The 20,761-nt window shown below is 43.0% G+C and overlaps 1 protein-coding gene across 8 annotated transcripts; it reads left to right on the top strand.

The window, feature by feature from the left end:
• The first annotated feature begins 9,503 nt into the window (after nt 1–9,503).
• Nucleotides 9,504–20,165, top strand: YPEL5 (yippee like 5). Of its 8 annotated transcripts, none has more exons than XM_083496185.1 (4): nt 9,651–9,841; nt 10,868–10,993; nt 17,212–17,372; nt 18,064–20,165. In XM_083496185.1, exons 3-4 carry the CDS (start codon nt 17,232–17,234, stop codon nt 18,286–18,288), a joined length of 366 nt encoding a protein of 121 aa, XP_083352311.1. In that variant the 5' UTR covers nt 9,651–9,841; nt 10,868–10,993; nt 17,212–17,231; the 3' UTR covers nt 18,289–20,165. The 8 variants fall into 8 exon arrangements, with proteins under 8 accessions (XP_083352309.1, XP_083352311.1, XP_083352308.1 ...); XM_083496184.1 differs by lacking the exon at nt 9,651–9,841 and adding an exon at nt 9,868–10,407; XM_083496187.1 differs by lacking the exon at nt 9,651–9,841 and adding an exon at nt 9,875–9,985.
• The last annotated feature ends 596 nt before the right edge of the window (nt 20,166–20,761 follow it).

Genomic DNA, 20,761 nt, shown 5'->3' with positions numbered 1-20,761 from the left:
CTTGCCGACCCAAAGGTCGGCGGTTCGAATCCACATGATGGGGTGAGCTCCTGTTGCTCGGTCTCAGTTCCTGCCAACCTAGCAGTTCAAAAGCACGTCAATGTGCAAGTAGATAAATAGGTACCACTCTGGCGGAAAGGTAAACGGTGTTTCCATGCGCTGCTCTGGTTTCACCAGAAGCGGCTTAGTCAGGCTGACCACATGACCCGGAAAAACTGTCTGCAGACAAATGCCGTCTCCCTTGGCCAGTACAGCGAGATGAGCGCCGCAACCCCAGAGTCGGCCATGACTGGACCTAATGGTCAGGGGTCCCTTTACATAATAATAATAATAATAACAACAACAACAATAATAATAATAATAATTTATTATTTATACCCCACCCATCTGGCTGAGTTTCCCCAGCCACTCTGGGCGGCTCCCAATCAGTGTTAAAAACAGTACAGCATTACATATTAAAAACTTCTCTGAACAGGGCTGCCTTAAGATGTCTTCTGAATGTCAGGTAATTATTTATCTCTTTGACATCTGATGGGAGGGCGTTCCACAGGGCGGGCGCCACTACCGAGAAGGCCCTCTGTCTGGTTCCCTGTAGCCTCACTTCTCGCAATGAGGGAACCACCAGAAGGCCCTCGGCACTGGATCTCAGTGTCCAGGCTGAACGATGGGGGTGGAGACGCTCCTTCAGGTATACAGGACTGAGGCCGTTTAGGGCTTTAAAGGTCAGCACCAACACTTTGAATCGTGCTCGGAAACGTACTGGGAGCCAATGCAGATCTCTCAGAACCGGTGTTATGTGGTCCCGGCGGCCGCCCCCAGTCACCAGTCTAGCTGCCGCATTCTGGATTAATTGCAGTTTCCGGGTCACCTTCAAAGGTAGCCCCACGTAGAGCGTGTTGCAGTAGTCCAAGCGTGAGATAACTAGAGCATGCACCACTCTGGCGAGACAGTTCGCGGGCAGGTAGGGTCTTAGCCTGCGTACCAGGTGGAGCTGGTAGACAGCTGCCCTGGACACAGAGTTAACCTGTGCCTCCATGGACAGCTGTGAGCCCAAAATGACTCCCAGGCTGCGCACCTGGTCCTTCAGGGGCACAGTTACCCTATTCAGGACCAGGGAATCCCCCACACCAACCCGCTCCCTGTCCCCCAAAAACAGTACTTCTGTCTTGTCAGGATTCAACCTAAGATCTGTTGCACACAAACAAAGAATTGGAAGGGACCACGAGGGTCATCTAGTCCAACCCCTGCAACGCAGGAATCTTTTGCCCAATGTAGAGCTCAAACCCATGACCGTGAGATTGTTTGATGCTCTGCTGACTGAGCTTACACGTGGTATATTACTGAACTGTGGGCTCTTCCCTACGGATATTGGATGACTTTAAAAGAGGATTAGACAAATGCATGGAAGACAAGGTTGATCAGTGGCTACAGCAAGCTCCTTTGAAAGCATGCTCTCAGAGGAGGTTGCTGTAACTGCTGATCAGCTGATCAATGGTTACAATGACCTCCTTCAACAGCTTTCAATCATCTGACATTATTGTGACTTCTTAGCGACTGACAAGCGGCACTGCTGCACACCTGTCAAAACTGGCCCACTGGAAGTAGAGGAAATAAGGATCCAGTTCCCCACTCCTGATATAGGGAGATGCATTCCTTCTGATATTTGGCCCACAAGCAGTTTAGAATTTTCTGCGTCAACATCAGCACCTTGAACTGGGCTCAAAAACGTATATGCAGCCAGCAAACGTGCCCCAGAAGTTGGACCATACAACTTCTTAACAGCTGCATTCTGCAAGAGTTGCCACTTCTGAACTGTCTCCAAAGGCAGCCCCATGAAGCATGCATTACAGAAACCCAGTATGGAGGTTACCAGCGCCTGGGTTACTATTGGTAGGCAATCTCTGTCCAAGAATGACCATAGCTAGTGCATGCTGGCAATGATGGCCTTGTTAAGCTGGTCAGATAAAAACATGAAATACATGGGTGCTGACAATGGATAAATGCCCCAGCATGTGCTAATTACCTTGCTTTTAAGTTGGTTTTTTGTGCTTTTATTGTATGGTTTTAAAAATATTTTTATTGCTGAAAACTGCTCTATTTTTATGGTTTAGCAATATACATATTTTTATAAATAAATAAATAAACTAGTCTGTATACTGTATTGAAATCTTCCATATAAATTATTGCTAAGGAAACGGAGTTCAAATTCACAGGGGAGGATTTATCAATGCAAGTGTTACAAAATGTGGGCACCCCAGAAAGCACAGCAGAACAGAGAAAGCATTCATTTTGTTTCTTTTCAATGAAGGTGTTTTGCACCAGGTGCCTGCATAAGAATACAAGGGTTGCTTCTTAAAAAGGAGTGCACTGACGAAAATTATCCCAACTGTTTATGTGCTTTTCTTTCTGAGCAGCAGAAGGAGATGTTGAGCTACCTTGAAAACTGCTTCCAATTCTTTATACAAAACAAAACACCAATAACTTGGGTTGCCCACTGAGCTAGGTTCCTGTAGTAGTCAGCAACAGATGACTTGAACAAGCGTAAGGAGTAAATTGCCTCTCAACGGTCACTTGAATTGGTTCTTCCTGTGTGGTATCAGCCATTCAGTGTGCAGAATTTAGATTCTGAGTCCCCTAAGGTGATGACTTCTCTTTGGAGCCACGATCATCCTAAAGCCAATTTCATTTCCTCCTCCAATTGACTTCCCACGGTGGCTCATAGACTCATGTAATCTTCTTCCCTCTTTCAGCATGAGACTTTGTCCATGCAACAACAGTATAAGCCACAGCACAGCACTGTATATTCTCCAAGTATAAGCACAAGTGCATTGAGGACAAGGCATGAGAATCAGCTTGGTGACCAGTTGCTTGGAGTCATCTTCTGCAATGATTGCTTTACTTTTTGGCCAGGCTATAGTGTAAGGGGAGGCAGGCAAGGTGCCAGGAACAGGAAAGGTTATGTGGGCATTGCTAAATGAAATCCAAAGCTACTTAGCCCTCCTTTGTTCCAGAGATTGAGAGCTTCTCTAGCTGTGAAAACTAGTTTAAACTTTCATCTGCAAAGACAGTATGGTCTGTCAGGCTGTAGCAGCAGGTCAGGCTTTAGACATCCAGGTTCCTGGACCCAGGGAAACAAACTGGAAGTCATATGATGAATCATTGTGCAGAAGTGGATGCTGAATTAGATGGAGCTTTGGTCTGATCCAGCAAAGGCTTTCTTAGATGCAGTTCTAATAATAATGGCTGGTCCTTCTACACAGAATATGAAAACACTTCCAATTATAGATGCACATTAAGCATGGTTCAGAAGAAACCCAGGACTCCAGATGTCCACTTAACACAATCTTACAGAGATCATGCTCAAATGTAGCTTGTCAACTCCTCAAGGCAGAAGCCCAGCTTTTCTGGAGTGGGTGAGAGAGGAGTCATGTTACTCTGCAAAGCACCATGTACATCAGGGGAGCCAAAGAAAGACCCTCCAGATGTGTTGAAGTCCCATCAGTCCCGGCTGGCACAGCCAATGGTCAGGGATGTTAAGAGTTGCAGCCCTACAATATCAAGCCTGGATAGCTCAGTTGGTTAGAGTCTGGTGCTGATAATGCCACGGTCATGCATAATTTCGAAGCTATACTTCCACATTATTTTTGTTCCACTGAAAGGGCATCTCGTGAACAAAACATATTTTTTATCCAGATCCTTCCTGATGCAATGATTGTTTCCTGCCTTTAATTAGCTGTCTTTGACCGCAGGAAGTCCTCCCAACATCTTATCTACACATAACCTGGCAACCTTGCTACGGTGATGGTATGTACTGAACTGACTGTGGGGACAGCCTCGCATATCAAAATGCAAAATGTGAGTTGGCAGATACTGTAGTAGTGATTAAGACGTTACTAGTCATGTCTTCAGCATGTGTATCATATCAACAGATTTTGTGGTGCATGACTAAGATGTACTATCAACAGCAGCAGTTCATCTGAGAGGAAGCATTTGTCATATTTGGGGCTGAATTGCTGTTCCTTTCTCTTACAACTTTCTTAGAAGAATGGCTTTATGCCCAATGAACAGTCATGACTGGAGCTTCTTGAAAGTTTCGTCTGTTAAATATCTGTTTCATGTGCACCCGTTCAAAGGCACAAAGCCCTGGCTGAGGGATAGTGGATGGACCAGCCCACCTGTTAGGCAGAGTGAGGCTGCTACCTCAGGCAGTAGATCTGGAGTGTCATAAACAGGCAACAAATTGTTAGTAGCTATTACTACTACTATTTCTATTAATACTACAGCTTGGGAGGTGCTTATGGGATTCTATGCCTCCACTGCCAAATTAACTTGCTCCATCTCAGACAGCAAAATGTCTTGGGCTGGCTTAATTATGAAGGCAGGGAAGAGAGAGAGGGGGGGGGGGGAGAGAGAGAGGGGGGGGAGTTCATTGGAATAAACCTGCCCCCTATGGGTGGAATCCAATTGGTGCCCTTGCACTCATGTGGAACTTTTGCCCTTCTGTAGGCATGGCCAGTAGGCAGGGATCCAATGACTTCTGAAGGAACACAGGTTTATCATAAACCTGCACTAACCAAAACACAGGTCTGAAAATCAGTTCTGGTGTTGGAGGACCTGCCAGAATAGGCTGGGAAGTGATGTGGGGAGTTTTAGGAGGAGAGGGATTGGCAAAAAATAATCTCCTCATCTCTTTGTTAGCAGATACCGCCACTGGATCCAGTGTATTCCGTTGAATGTTTTAAATCAGGGGTAGGCAACCTAAGGCCCGTGGGCCGGATGCGATCCAATTGCCTTCTAAATCGGGCCCGTGGTCTTTCTGGGAATCAGCGTGTTTTTACATGAGTAGAATGTGTCCTTTTATTTAAAATGCATCTCTGGGTTATTTGTGGGGCATGGGAATTAGTTCATCCCCCCCCCCAATATAATCCGACCCACCACATATGGTCTGAGGGACGGTGGGCCGGCTCATGGCTGAAAAGGGTTGCTGACTCCTGTTTTAAATCTTTTTCATGCCTCCCTCAGAGCACATCAAAGAACAAGAAGTAGGGAGGGCACATACATGTGGGAGAAGCAGCAGCAGCTTAATGCCAGAGTCATCTACCTCCCAACTTTATTGATCTCTGCCCATCCCCCACCTCTAAAAATTTTCTGAACTGGAGGATCTGTGATGCATGCACCAGATATAAACCCAGTGAACAAAAATAACCTGGCTTAATTCTTTCCTTTACTCACCGGCCTGCAAATGAAGGACAGTGTAGGCTGTATTCCCCCCCCCAAAAAAAATGGCAGCCTGGAGCATGCCCAAAGGCCTGAAAGTGAAGCACCATCTATCTTCTCTGCTGCTAACTAGCCATACCCTGTAGCAGTCTAAATCATAAGGCTCCATGAAGATCTGCTCATGAAATGGTACAAGGGTTTTGAGACTTTATATCACATAGGTGACCACGGGCGTAGCCAGGATTTATGTTGGAGGGGAGAGGCTTTATGTTATTGGAGGGCAGTTAGTTAGGTATTTTTATTCATTTACTTGATTTTAGGAGGGGCAGCTGCCCCCTGCCTCCCCTTAGCGATGCCTATGTAGGTGACCCTATTTTTGTGATTGTGTACATACACCAAAAGCATTCACCCTACTGTCTCTAGGTGCCTACAAGGCCTTTGCCCCCCCCCCCCCCAAGGATTGGGACTTTATCCCTGAAGTTTCGTGAAAATACCAAATGGGAGAAAAGTTCATACAAACCATCACTACTACGGTAAATCATATCAAGAGAACTATGCTGTACTCCGCACTCGTTCATATGATTCTCAACCCATAAAGCTGGTCAGGGAGACTAAACAGGCCATCCCCACTTCACCCCACTCTGGAAACACTGGCAATTTCATTGCATGGTATTATGTATATCCAAGGCCAACAGACTGAAGGTTAAGAACATAATCATATAAGGCTCTATGCAGACAACATTGCCATTAGGCTGAGTGACCATTGCGAGCTACATCACATTTAAAGACAGATGAGAAAATAGTTGGCTTAAAAATTAACTTTGAAAACTCCAATATTATGTTTTCAGTATCAAACCAAGAGATCAATTACCGTATTTTTTGCACCATAACACTCACTTTTTTCCTCCTAAAAAGTAAGGGGAAATGTCTGTGCATGTTATGGAGGGAATGCGTACGGGTGGCATGCCTACGGATTTCCCTCCTCTAAAAACTACGTGTGTGTTATGGTCGGGTGTGTGTTATAGAGCGAAAAATATGGTACATCTTCAGAAATTATTGAGTAGTTGAATTCATCCCCGGTCCTTTCAAAGCTTGGGACTAAATATACCATGAAAGTTGAGCAAATCATATGACCTAAATTCCTCCCTTGCTGATACAGTGAACAAAGAAACTGATTAAACAATGGAAAAACAGGAACTTACAACTCCTTGGGTGGCTTGCTGCAGTCCAGATGAAGGTCATACAAAAATATCTCTACCTATGCCATGTTCTCTACATCGTGCTCTGGTTGGTGCAGCTGAAGCAATAGCAGAACATTCTAAATGACTATGTATTTCAAGGTAAAAAGCCTAGGCTCCCACTGAAACATCTGTATGTTGAACCAGCTGGAGGGGCATAGGGGCTCCTAAGCTTGGTCTTATATACTATGCATTTTTTCAGCTCTGCATCATTATCAGCATCCTTACAAAGACACCTAAACATGGATCAATATAGAAGTAATTTGTTTATAGAGAAATGCATATGGGTACAACCCTCGCTTAAAAAATAAACTTAGCTGACATTCAAAACCTCTTAATCAAAAATACCTTCTCTATACAGAAAAAATCCCTGACATGGCATCTCACCTCTTTATTACCTATTATTCACCATCCATCAATTCAAAATGATGCTCCTAAATGAACAACATTGTCCTGAAAGAATGAGTGGCATTTTAAGCTGTTGGGAGTTTACAAGAATGAAAGAACAGTCACTATAGAGCAACTTCAAGCTGATATTGGAAACCTAAACTGTTAAAAGCAGAGGAGCCCTGCCAGAAGAAAAGTTAGAGACTTTGTTTGGTCTGTGTTTTCATCACCAAAGAGTGTTTGCAGTCTGCGCTATACCGTGAACAAGGCCATAGTAAGATATTTAGTCCTACCTCACAGCATTTTTTTTTCAAGGACTGCGATAAGCAGCATTGGAATATTTCTGGAAAAGGAAGACGCAGGAAGATTAATTAGCTTTCTCAGGGCAGTTCTGGGAGTAGCCTTAGAATCCTGTTGACAGGAATGGAAGAATATTGCTTATGAATAAGAACCTAATTATCTCCTCCCATTGTGAGAGTGCTCTCAGTACTCTTTGTGCTACATCAGCCCCTTCCTTAAAAAACAAGCCTACTTTTCATCAATATGTGTGGAAACTGTCCAAGGGTAGGGCAGAGTTACCTCAGGCTTTTGTACCTGATTTTGCTGATCAAAGGCAGAATCTCAGTATAGCTCTTGCCTCCGTCTGTCTACCACTCTAGGAACAATAAAGCTCATATCTATGTATAATTGGAGGCACAATAATATGGGTTCATCCATATCAGTTAATTACAAGGTAGCTCCAGCCACTTACATTCTCTGGCAGTCACAGGAAGTTAATAGGACAACCTCTCAAGATTTATAGCAATGTTCCAGACAATTGAGATAAGAAAGGAACATCCAGGAAAGTTTTTGCTAAGTGAGTTTCCAATGGAGGCAAGAACATAAAATAACATTTAAAAAGAGAATTGTTTATTCACATACATTTATTTAAATACTTATAAGCTGCCTTTCTGGGTTGAGTTGACCCAAGGTGGCATAAGAAATGCAAGCATAAATATACACAGCATTTGTAAGAAAGCTTAATAAGTTCAAAATAAACAACCCTGGTGCATCAAAATATATTTCCACCACTTTGAAAAATCAGTTACAGAGCCAAAACAGTGAAACACCAGTACTAAAGAATCAATAATACACTTCAAGGACCAAAGAGCCTTGTGGTAGCCAACAGATTTTTAAACAGCATAAACCAGAGGTGGCCAACATGGAGCTCTGCAGATGTTTTTGGACTATAATTAGCATCAGACCCAGCCTGAATGGCCAATGGGCAGGGATGATAGGAGTCGTAATCCAACAATCTCCCACCTTGTTGATGGTTTCTATTGATGGGTTAATGACTGGTCATGTCAGCCTTTGTTTCTTAATGGCTTATCCCCAGTCAGCTCTGTCAAGGTGGGCTAACTTTGGCTTTTTTTTTGCACAATAGCTTTTTGGGTGTGATCACCCACTTGCCCAAGGTCAGCCGCCACCACTGAGCCCAAGCCGCCCAGAAATTTGCTTTAAGAGGTAAAAATTCCCCTGGATGGGTATGTAGGCCACCCAATAAAGAATTATCCTAAACTTAACCCAGCAGTGTTTGGCAGAGTTGTAACCAAATCTTGAATAATTATTCTACCAATTCCAGAAATTATGGGTGCCCCTGCACCCACAACTCAGGGATTCTTAATGCATTATTAAAATGTGACACCAGAGGGAGCTGCAGAGCACCTAGCAACAGGCAGCAGGGAGACAGAAAGAAACCAAGGTAAAAATTGCTAACTTCAGCTTTTGAAAACAGATGTCTTGTATAAAACTTGAAAAGCACAAAAGTTGAAACTGCTACATTTATTTTAAATCACAAGAATAAGTAACAACCCTCAAATACAAAAGAAAATGCTTTAGCACACCAATCATTTTGAATAATCTCCTGACATGTGATGGTAAAATTCAAGTCTCTTAAAAGTGCTGATGCTTGGGCATGTCCAATGGATCTTGTTGCCAAGACAACTAGTCTCTTTTGCAGCATTGCTGAACCGTATGTAATTTTTAAAAAACAATTTTGAGCTTTGAGATACTGTACTGCGTTCAAAATATAAAAGTAAAATATCAGGAATTTACAAGATACTGTATAGCAAAAGCTAATCTGTATAAAACTGTGCCCACCAAAGCTCAGTACTGCTTCCTTTTAAGGTCTGCACCCTAGGCAGCTCCCTAATAATAGCCCATGACTTTATATGTGAAATTAAGATATATTTTTTTGCACCTCCTTGAATCACTTTACACTAGTGCACACAGGATTGGTTCGCCATTTTTTGGCCTTCAGAGATGGCTAGCCACCTCTGTGCAAGGCTGGCGGTTGGGGATGCGGGAAAAAATACAAAAACGAAGCTGGTGGTGATTGCAAGCCATAAAAATCAGCTTTAAAGACCCATTTCCAAGGCGGAGACTGCGCACTGGGGTAAGCCTGAACCAAGCGCTGCTACAGGTATCAGGTAAAAATTAAGTCAAGGTTCTGAGGCAAATAAACGACCAGTACCTGGGCTCAGCAAAAGCAAAAACAACCACCCCAAACTAAGCCACTTTATAGCGCCGGCCGCCTCTAAGAGCCGCCAACAGAGACCAAATAAAGGCATTCAGCTGCTCGGCGCCTGGCTCTTTAAGGAGGCCCCGCCTCTCTCCCGCTTTGCGCCCCGCCCCACCTCGGCGTCCGCCTGTCGCCGGCAAAGAGGAGAGCGGGGAGGCGCGGCACGTGCCGGGAGGGGCGTGGCCACCGAGCCAGCATGGCGGCGGAGGCGAGGCGCCGTTGGGGTGGGGCGTGGCTTCGAGCGGGGAAGAGGCGGAGCCAGGGCGAAGGAGAAGGGCCGGAGAGTGAGTCTCACCCAGCCAGCTGAGTTGAGAAAGAGAGAGAGAGAGGCCGGCGCTGTTTAAGCAGCGGCAGGGGAAGGAGACGCGACACCCCCCCCACAGTCGGTCAGTTGGTTGAGGCCGTCGCGTGGCCAGTCAGTCGCTGCGTCCGCCCGCAGGTAACGGCTGTTGCTCGCGCCGGGGGGGGGGGGGGGCGGGGAGGAGGTCGGTCGGGGAGGCGGGTCGCTGAGGAGGTGGGGGCTACCTGGCTGCTTCCTTCCCGTCTCTCCCCCCTCCCTGCTTCGACGAAGACCCTTGTGCGTGTAGGTGTGGTGTTTTCCCTGCGTGTTTTCTTAACCCACGCGCAAAACGCTCCCCCTCCCCCCGTTTCCCCCCCTCCTTACTTCGCTTGAGGAATAAACAATAACAGCCTCCCCTCCCCCCAAAAGCAGGCCCCCTCCTTCGCGTTGTCACAATAACGTCCTCGCCCTCCTCTTCTCCCCCACCCCCTTGTCCCTTTGCATCATCCCGCGGCGGCCGCACCCCCCCCCCGCCAACTCCTCATCCTCCTCCACATCCTCGAGCGCAATAACAAGCCCTTCTGCTGGAGCTTGGGCGGCCCAGCCTCCTCCTCCTCCGCCAGCCCTGTCCCTCCCCGAGAGCGCAAAAGGCAACGTCGGCCGCAACAACAACGACGACAACAACACCACAACGCCCTTTGTGCAGCCTCAGCCGCGTAGAAACTGTAAGCTCTTTCTCTTTTTCTTTCTTTTTCTCTCGCCACCAATGGATCCCTAACCTCAGCCAAAAACAGTAAAGCGTCCTGTCGCGCTTGGAAGGCTTGCCGATTTTATTGGGGGCCTTGTTCCGCTGCTGTTACTGTCTTCTTGTAGTGTCTTATGTAGCTGTTGCATGACTAGCAAGTTCTTTGTCGTGTTAAAAAGACTTTCTTTGTTTTCTTCCCCCTTTCTTTACCTTCTCGGAAAGCTGCTTTTCGTGTCCGGACGGCCGAGATGTTCACAAATAGATCAATTACTATAGCCTCAAACACTTAACAACTGTAAATTACATATGTTGGAAAACAGGTCAGGCTCTGCTTCCGGTCTTTTCCTGCTTTGCTTCTTTCTCCTACCCTGGCTGCTGCATTCTGTGATCCAAAACAGGCCAGGGACAATAACTTTTTTCTCTCGTTTTGCCTTAAACAGATATTGGCACCTTGCTTTTCAATTCCAGGAGGACACCTGCTCAGAATTATTAGTGCCCCCGTCACTTCGTTGTTCCAAATGCTCTAGTTTTGGATTAGTATGCTCACTTCCTTGATTTATAATCCTGTAAGCAGCCTCAGCGCTCTTTCCATAATTTATAAATGCATGGGATCAGTATTTCCCGGAGCAGAGTGTTGATAGGAAGTTTTTTTTGGGGGGAGAGACTGTTGATTTGCTTTTCTGACTGTGTGGTACCAGTGACTTGGGGCCCACAGGTCTCCCTTGTCAGCTGTTTCCTCTTATTTGTTGTCAAATCGCCTGTGCTTCTGGGAAAGTCTCATTCTCAAACCAGACATGGGCAGAACCTTTGCTGATTGGATGTCGTACGCCATGTGACCAGAATCAGGGTGCGCTCCCTTCCTCCACCACCTTCTTTGTGTGTAATTACTGTTTTGGATAATAAGAGCAGGACTGTATGTTCTGGGTCTTCTGGGGGAGGCGGCAGAAACACACTCCTCTTGCGGTGCTCTGCAGTGGCTGTTGAAAGAGAAGGATCCTGCTGCAGTGGGGGTGCTGCTGCTGTTAACTGCTCTCGTCTAGCTTTACTGTCTACCAAATAGAGCAGCTGCCCAAGTGATTAAAACATTATCAGAGCGGAACAGGCTCTGCTTCCCTTCCCTTCTAATGTTTTAGTTCTTTATCCCCAAGTATAGTTGTATATGACTCGCAATGATTTCTGCATTCGTTATAAAGGGTGGAATTTTTTTATTTTACTGTTGAATAGTGATTTAATTCTTTTTCAGATCCTTCCTACCTCCCCTTCCTGGTGATGTATCACCTTCTAAAATGTCTTAAGGGTCACCATATAATTATGGATATTTAGGGGCTTTATTTTATATATATTACACTGAGCTCAAACTTAAAAAAATTAATTTAGGATGTAGTGTTGATAACATTTAGTACTCAGCATCTCATTGAAATCAATGGCTGGTTCAAACAGAGTTTACCTCATGTTGTTCAGCTTACTGTTGTGCAACAAGGTACATTTTGCAAACATACTGAAAGCGTCATATAAAGTTAAGTAACAGTAAAGTGTTTGAAGTACTTTATTTTGATTCTCTTTACAGCAATCCTATAAGACAGGTATATGTGAGGCAGAGAAACATTTGTCATGAGGTAGTGGAAGGAGTGAAATATGAATCAGATACTACCTAATTTTTATTATCAGTTTCTTGCTTCTCTATGCCAGTATATAGCACCAGTCTGAAATGCCACAATGCAAACAGCTCTTCTCCCATGATATTGAGAGGAAGAGGAAACATGTATACCACTGTTTTGTACCCTCATTCGTGGCCAGGGCATTCTCTGAAGGCACAAGATGCAATCACTTTGCTGCAGCTCTAGATGTGATCGGTGTCTGGGTGGGAGACTTCCTGGGAAGTGACTTGTGCAGACTTATTATTCCATAATGGATGAAAAAAGGTAAGGGAAATGAGAAAGGAATTTCCTTAATTTTTTTCTGAACTCTGGAACCTGTGGACCAGGGGAAGCCTACGTGTAAGACAATAACCTCAATGATAACAAAATTATAGAAAGTCAGTGCTCTGTGTTAAGGATTTCCCAGAGTTCTTGGAATTCCGAAGTAGGGGAAACCCTACATTAGAGCTCCCATAGCTTAAATAAGTTGCAAGTTATCTCAAGCATGCGTCTTTTGAAATTGTACTTAAAGGACACATACAACCAATGTATTTTATTTACAGAAAAACAATTTTCATCTTATTCTGGATCTGGACTCTGATACTCCACAAACAACTGTACTTATTTTACATGCCTTTGTATCTTGTTTTGTTTTCTTCATTTTCTGATGCCCTGTTATAGCTATTTTTCTTATTTTATACCTATTGAAAATGAAATAATATTTACAAAAATCAACCATGCTTTTCTGCTGCTAGAATACTAGTGCAGTTGCCCATAAATGGCTGAGCAGTGGTGGTAGAATTGGGTTAGTCCCAATGCACGGACACCAAATACATTTGGGATCTCTTGAGCTTCATCGTATATGCCATTGTTTCAATGTAGCAGTGCAGGAGGATACTTTTAACCATGTTTAGCTTTTAAAAAGTCAATAAAATTCTTAACAAAAAATACTACACCATAGACCTGAAAATAGTATGTTAGTCATTTGTGACACTGATTGCTTTAAAAGAAGAACCAGTTATCTTCTTGGTGGAATCAAGTCTTTTATAAGTTGCCCCCCAACTTATGTGCATTTATTTAACTTGTGTGAATTCAACTTTACATGTTTAGCCGGGGGGGGGGGAGTAAAAAGGGGGGGGGGGTTTCAGGCAGGAAAATAATTGGCAATCCCTCCATCACACTCCTCTTGGGAGAGTGTTCAGACGTGCAGAGACTATACAGTGGTACCTTGGTTCTCGAACCCAATCCGTTCTGGAAGTCCATTCAACTTCCAAAACGTTCGAAAACCATGGCTTCTGATTGGCTGATTGGCCCCAGAAACAATGGCAACAGCCGAAATGGATGTTCGACTTCTGAAAAACATTCACAAACCAGAACACTTACTTCTGGGTTTGTGGTGTTTGGGAGCCGATTTGTTTGTCAACTAAGCCGTTCGGGAACCGAGATACCACTGTACATGATTTTGGCTTTATACACTATCCCTAGAACATAACCCTACATTAGTTGAGTCAGCTGTACAGTGGTGCCTCGCAAGACAAAAAGAATCTGTTCTGTGATTCTCTTCGTCTAGCGGTTTTTTCGTCTTGCGAAGCAAGCCCATTGATGGATTAGCGCTATTAGCGGCTTTTAGCGGCTTATCTGCTGATCGGATCAGCTGATAAGCGGATTAGCGGCTTAGAAAAAGGGGGGGGGGAGGAAAAAACCCCGCAGGAACTCGCAAGGCATTGTCGTCTTGCGAAGCAAGCCCATAGGAAAATTGTCTTGCGAAGCACCTCCAAAACGGAAAACTCTTTCGTCTAGCAAGTTTTCCGTCTTGCGAGGCATTCGTCTTGCGGGGCAACACTGTATTCCATGCAAGGGGTTGTTTAGAAACTTGTGACTATATTTAATTTTGAATTCTTTGTTGTTAGAGTTAACTCTGAATCTCTGTTTCATTTTCTCATCAAAGACAGATAGTGTTAATAACTGGGAAGCAATTTTGTGACATTTTAAAATGAGTTGCTTAGTGTGTTTACATATACCGTATTTTTCGCTCTATAAGACCACAAGGCGCACCTAGTTTTTGGAGGAATAAAACAAGAAAAAAAATATTCTGAATCTCAGAAGCCAGAACAGCAAGAGGGATCGCTGCACAGTGAAAGCAGCAATCCCTCTTGCTGTTCTGGCTTCTGGGGTAGCTGCGCAGCCTGCATTCGCTCCATAAGACGCACATACATTTCTCCTTAATTTTTAGGAGGGTCAAAAGTGAGTCTTATAGAGCAAAAAATATGGTAAGTTGCCATCTCCAACCCTATGAAATTAGTTGTAGTACATCATTTCCATTGACATCTAGTGAAAAGTTCAGTGCACTTTACATGTATAAGTTTCCAAACAGTTATGTATATTGGTGGCATTTAAGTGTAGAGGATCTCATTTTAGAAATTTAAATATTGTGTAAATTGAATAAATATGAGTGTAAAATATCCATTATTTGCTTAATTTTTTTAAAAAATAATCGATTACTTTATCTAAAACAAGCATGAGAATTTTAATGCATTGCTGAATGGTGTCTATAAGAATGTGGGAAGGAAAGCATCTCAGTCATAAGTAAAACCTGCACGTGCATGCTGCTTGGAAGGAGGCCTGGGTCTTCTAGGTTTCCATTTTGCAGGAAAGTAGAATACTGTACAGCCAGAATCCTGGACACTTTGTGTTACACTAAGGTTACAGTCGGCAAAATGGAATGTCTAGTTGCCATTTTGGGGTATTGGTGTCTGAAAACAGTCCAGATCCAATGATCCCCAGGCATGTACCTCCAGATGGTGAAGATTGCCGGGCGCCATCCTGGCACCCAGGTATCTTCACTTGGTTGTAAGTGGTCGATAGCCAGGTGCAAAATGCACCTGGGTAATTTTGAACACTTGATTGGGGAGTGCCTTTGCCATTAGTAAGATGGCTGGATTTGGATTCTCCAGTGTTCTGGGACAATGCATTAGGCTTCTTGAAAGGGAAAATACCATAATTAGGCTTGCTGCATTGTCTAGCTATCTAATGTCTTCTTTAACTGGTTGTGGCTTCCCAGGATCTTGGTTGGAGAGGTATTTCCCAGCATTGTGACCTAAGGTTCCTTTACCTAGATTTGCCTTCTAGTAAGTTCATGTATTTAGATGTTTGCTTCCTAATCTGAATAAGTTATGTGCCTTTAAAATTTGCACCAGCTCATTAGAAAGTGGTGCCAGATTTAGAATATAAATATCAGCATGGGGGGGGGATAGGGTGTAAACTAGCCTTTTAACTGAGCACAATAATTACATGTAGTCAATGCTAACTTCTTGTTTAAACCTATTCAAGTAGTGGTAGGAATTGCCTTACAGCAGTAAAGAAAAAAGGAATGCCCAGTTAGAATGAGTGGTGGCTCCAGTTTCAAGAATAACTTAAGTACTTGAACCCGTTTCAATTCATGGAAAAGTGCAACTGTATAAAAGGAAGAAAATGTTGAAAAGTTTAATGATTGGTTGCTCTGAGGCTATGATTTTCTAAATTTAGTCCCTAACATGAATACTCAGATCTTTGTGCTCAAATTGTTCATTTTAATAATAGGTTGTTTATCCAAATTCTACATATAGCCCACACAAGAACAGAAGTGATAATATAAAACAAAAGGAAAGTCACAGTGTGTTTGGATTTCTCTTCTCTCTAGCGCGCTCCCTCTTTTCTTTTATCCTGCCCCCCCCTCCCGGTTAATCACTTCTCCTGGGTCGGTTTTGATGGCTTTTTGTTGTTCAGCTTGCATCATTCTTGTGAGCCATTAGTAGTATTTGTTGTTTTATAATATGCATTCAGGATGTATGGTTATAAGTTTATAGGCACCCCATCCCTGGCTATAGCCAATATGTTGGTCAGACAAGCTTGCTTTCACATAAATTTATTGTGTTCCATTTTAAGCCAGTAATGGAAAACTCTTGCTTATTAACTAGTTTCTCATAAACTTTCAGGCTTAGGGTTGTTGATAAACCCTTTTTAGAAGACATCTGAAGGCAGCCCTGTTTAGGGTGGTTTTTAATGTTTAATGCTGTATTGTGTTTTAAATATTTGGTTGGGAGCTGCCTAGAGTGGGCAGGGTATAAAGATATTATTATTATTATTATTATTATTATTATTATTATTATTATTATTTATTGAACTAGGACAGCACTGGGAATATTTGACTTCCCTAATGTAAGTGACAGCTTCTGTTCTTAAGAGTATTTTTCATGGTATACTTGAGCTTCTTAAGCTTCAGGATAATGGATGATATCCAGTGTTAAGTCATACACAGGAGGAGATTCAGCTGGTTCCTCCCACCATTCCTCTGCATCCAACTAGTCCCTGACAACTTGATATCAGGGATTAAACTTGGGACTTTGCATGCAGACATGTTCTATATCATTACAACATAGCCCTTTCCCCAGCTACTCTTTCTCCTTGGGCCCATCCATAGTCTTCTTTCAGCATCTCTGTTTGCTATACTTGGCACAGAACCTATGGGCTAAACTAGATATTTAAAGGATTTTTACCCTGCTCTTCAGTTAAAAAGGCCTCCCAGAATAGCTTGCAAAGTTCAGTAGTAAAACAGTCCCTGTCCTCAGGCTTACAATCTAAAAGGCAAGAAGGAAAAAGGATTGAAAGGGGAGAAGAAAAAGCAAATGGACATTAGTTCTTAGAGTTCTTGAAATGATAAACTAGAATGGAAATTGTTCAAGGCCAGGAGGAGCCAAAAGTTGCAGGCTTCTCAACAGAGATAATGGAGAAGCCCTTCTGTCCCAATTCTTCCTCTGCTATAGCCAGTCACATGTGACAATATTCTGACTCCTTGTCAAAGAAAAGCAATTTTGGTTGCTGCAAGTTTCAGCAGAGGATTAGCTGGGATAAGGGGCTGCTGCACAAAATTGATTTTGCTCCCCACTGCTTTTCTATCAGGTGTGTGTGTGTGTGTGTGTGTGTGTGTGTGTGTGTGTAGAGGAGAATACACAGATTTTGTATTCTAAATGTAGCACTGCTGGATATTTACTCAACAGCTCTTACTGGAAATCTCTAACATAAAAACATGTATTCCATCCCAGCTTTTTTCAAAGGTGTTGACATAAATTGGTGACATTTTCAGCTTTGCTCTTTCTCTCTTCTTTTAGGGCTGTAGCATTCTTTAAAAATGGGCCGGATTTTCTTGGATCATATTGGTGGTACTCGCCTGTTTTCCTGTGCAAATTGTGACACAATCTTGACCAACCGCTCAGAACTCATATCTACTCGCTTCACAGGGGCTACTGGTCGAGCCTTCCTATTTAACAAGGTTAGTTAAAGAGACCTGCAACTCCTTAAGTGCCACCACACTCTGTTCCTGCAGTGCCTGTTATGGTGAAACAGAATTGCACGCTGGAGAACAATTTGATGTTAACAGTGGCTGAGGTTGTGGACTGCATGCTAAGTGGTTAACAAAATGCGTAGCTGGACCTTTCTGGAAAAAAGTCAGTTCCAGATTTGAAATGGGAAAGTAATAAATGCCGAAGCACTGGAAACAAGAAAGTAAGCAAAGCCAACTTGTGAAATCCTCTTATCATCGTCTGAAAATCAAAGTCACATTTATAGGGAACCAACGGGTGAGAGGGATTATCAGAGGCCTATAATCCATAGTTCATTATAAAACACTAGGCAACTGTATTGATTCAATTAATTAATTAATTAATTAATTAATTAATATAATACACTGAGTGTTGTCTACTTTTTTCTTTGTAGAGCTCCTTTCAAATTTCCCCAAAATCAGTGGTTTGCTGTATTAGGCTGGGGCAGTTTTAAAACCTGGCACTGTCAGCTTTGGCAGCAGCTGTATTGGTCTGGATGCAGCCAGAGTGCTTCTTTCAGAGAGTGCCCCAGGAAGGTCATTACTGTTAATGTGTCCCTGCAGTTAGAGATGAAGGCTCTAAGCAATTCCTCTGTAGATTAACGACATCTCAAATTCTTTCTATCCCTTTTATCTGCTACAGGTAGTAAATCTGCAGTACAGTGAAGTCCAGGATCGGGTCATGCTCACTGGACGCCACATGGTTCGTGATGTGAGCTGCAAGAACTGCAACAGCAAGCTAGGCTGGATCTATGAATTTGCCACTGAAGACAGCCAGCGGTATAAGGAGGGCCGTGTTATCTTGGAAAGAGCTCTAGTCCGAGAGAGCGAGGGGTTTGAGGAGCATGTTCCATCTGATAACTCATGAATGAACATCTCAGTTGTCTCCAGGCTTTCTCTGTTGAAACTTTAAAAAGAGAAAAATCAACAACAAAAAATATACTTACATACACTGTCACCTTAGCATCAGCGTTGGATTCATGAACTAGAGAGTGGGAAAGATTGTGAGAGAATTTCAGACGGAACTTTCCTTTATTTCTTTCTCCTTTTTTATCCCTTTCAGTTCATAGGGAATGTTGAATGGATGTTGTAACTATGCTTTTTCTCTTAAAGTCTCAGATATGTAAGCATTTGAAGTTACAAATCCTCTGAAAGCAATTTGGAATATTTCTTTAATTTGAGAGAATACAGTTGGATTTTAGCTTGTAAAACCTGTTACATCAAAAGGAAAATTTTAAGTGTAGCAATCTTTTAATTTATTTCAATTTTTTGTCCTTCCTTTTAATTCGATTTTAGCCAGACTTTTCACCCGATCTGCTGGCTTAAGAGGTCCGAATTTATGATAAGTGCTAAAGGTTCAGTGTTTAGTCCAGTTTGTGCTGGCCGTTGATTCATATTCTTGTTGGGGTTCATTGGTAGTACAGAGCCTGTGCTTGTCTGTACCTTTTTTTTTTTGTAACCCAATTTTTTTTCCATTCCTCATTTACCTAAGCACCCCTTCCACCATAAGGCTGGTGTTGACTTTTTTTTTAATAGGGCAAAACTGCTTGTCTTCTCAGTTTCCTGATGTAACTTACCTAATTATATAGACAAATAGCTGTCCAGTCTTGTGTTGCTTCAGAACTATGTAGGTAGTGATGGGTGGGACTTGAGCAGTTGCTGCAGCTTTTTTGTTTGTTTGTTTATTTGTTTCTTTCTTGGCTGACTTCCTTAAATAGAAAAGTTGCAACTCCTAATCTGAGAATTTCCCTCCTTTTTAATCCATAGCTTTGCATTAGAAACCTAACTATAAGGAAGAAGGGCATGCCAGCATGTACAGCCATGCATACAACTAGGCATCTGATCTAAATCTGTTTAAGTGGCTAACAACTTGTCTTCAAATGCTGCTTCTGATATCAAAGCTCTTACTCTTAGTTGCATCTTTCCATTGTGGTGCTGCACCTTTACTGCTTTCACCAGCAGAAGTTCATCTGGCTGTACTTAGTCACAGGTTATCTGTTGCTTCCTGTAGCAGTTACTTGTGTTGCAATACTGGATCTTGCTCACCCGAAAAACCTTTCTGTAGACTCTTTACTCAGGGGTGCCCAAATGTTGCTGCCAGCATGGCCTGCCAAGCTACATTTCTTGGAAGTCCAAGACCTGCATCTTAAAAATATTAATCACAATTTTGTACTCTCCTTGTCAGTACCAGTTACTTCCTAGACAAGGTTTTTGCCTTACTGTAATTGATCCTCAGCAATCAGATAGCACCTGTTAAGTTCTGCCACTGAGCAAGGAATGCAAATAAAGCATCCATATATCTGGAGGATCAGTAGTCCTTACTTCAGTCCTAACCACACTTGCACAGGCTGGGGTGAGGGGTTGCCTTTGCAAGTGCCTTTAGGAATACTGTTCCATGAGCCATGCCTCCCATATATAACTTGCAGACTGGATGAGGAGTTGTATCTTGCACTCCACATGTGGCATTCTGGCCATTGAGCTGTAGTTTGGGCACCCCTCTTAGCTTGATAAGTAGCTCTAATATGCAACTTAGAGGGGCAACATGTAGATTTGTGTACTGGAGCTAAGTCAAATCAGGATACTTAAACAATAGTGTACTTGTGCCTCAGATGAGTAAACTTTACTATTGATTTCAGTTATTCCCGATTATTTTAGTAACTTAACTGGCAACTTGTGATTGGCAGTCCTTGATGTACTCTACATGTATTTTTGATGTTGCAGTACAATAAAGTATGTTTTGTCCTGCGTGGTCTCCAGCTCTATGCTTCACTGGCAAGAACACTTCTTGAGACTTTTTTTTTTTTGCTTGTTTTAAATATACAAATGTAAGGAAGGAATAAGGAATGGCAGATATTTACAGTGGAAGGAGATAGCTGTTGTTGTATATTGCAACACAGCTTGGTTGGAACAGTCTGCCTGGCTTCCTGTAATGGAATCTCTTTTTGTTCTCTCCAGGCCAAAATAAAACCTTCCTTCTCAGGTGCGAGCTATCACAGCAAAAATTTATTTTGTTTTTTAAAGGGTGAGTTATTACAAGTAGGTAAAGCAACATGGATTGCTGTTTTCAATGGAGTAGGGTGCATAGCAGATTCATTTCTATTTAGACAGTACATACCTTTTTGACTACAAACATGCATCTGTTAAAATTGTCCACCTTCCGCTCCTCCTCAGAATCGGATACTGTAGGATGATCAGCTGTTCTGTTTGACTTAGTTGTCAACTCAAGACAGGTTGAAGCTGTGTCTAAGTCAGGGACAAAGACACAACAGAGAGTTGCTAAGTGTAACACTACATTCCCTAGCCAAGGTAATGCAGATGCACTTATTCCTTGGAAGTCAGAC

This window comes from Podarcis liolepis (genome assembly GCF_965112155.1).
Source record: "Podarcis liolepis genome assembly, chromosome: 3".
Lineage (NCBI taxonomy): Eukaryota > Metazoa > Chordata > Lepidosauria > Squamata > Lacertidae > Podarcis > Podarcis liolepis.
The sequence above is the reverse complement of the archived record's forward strand: the minus strand, read 5'-3'. Positions and strand labels throughout refer to the sequence as shown.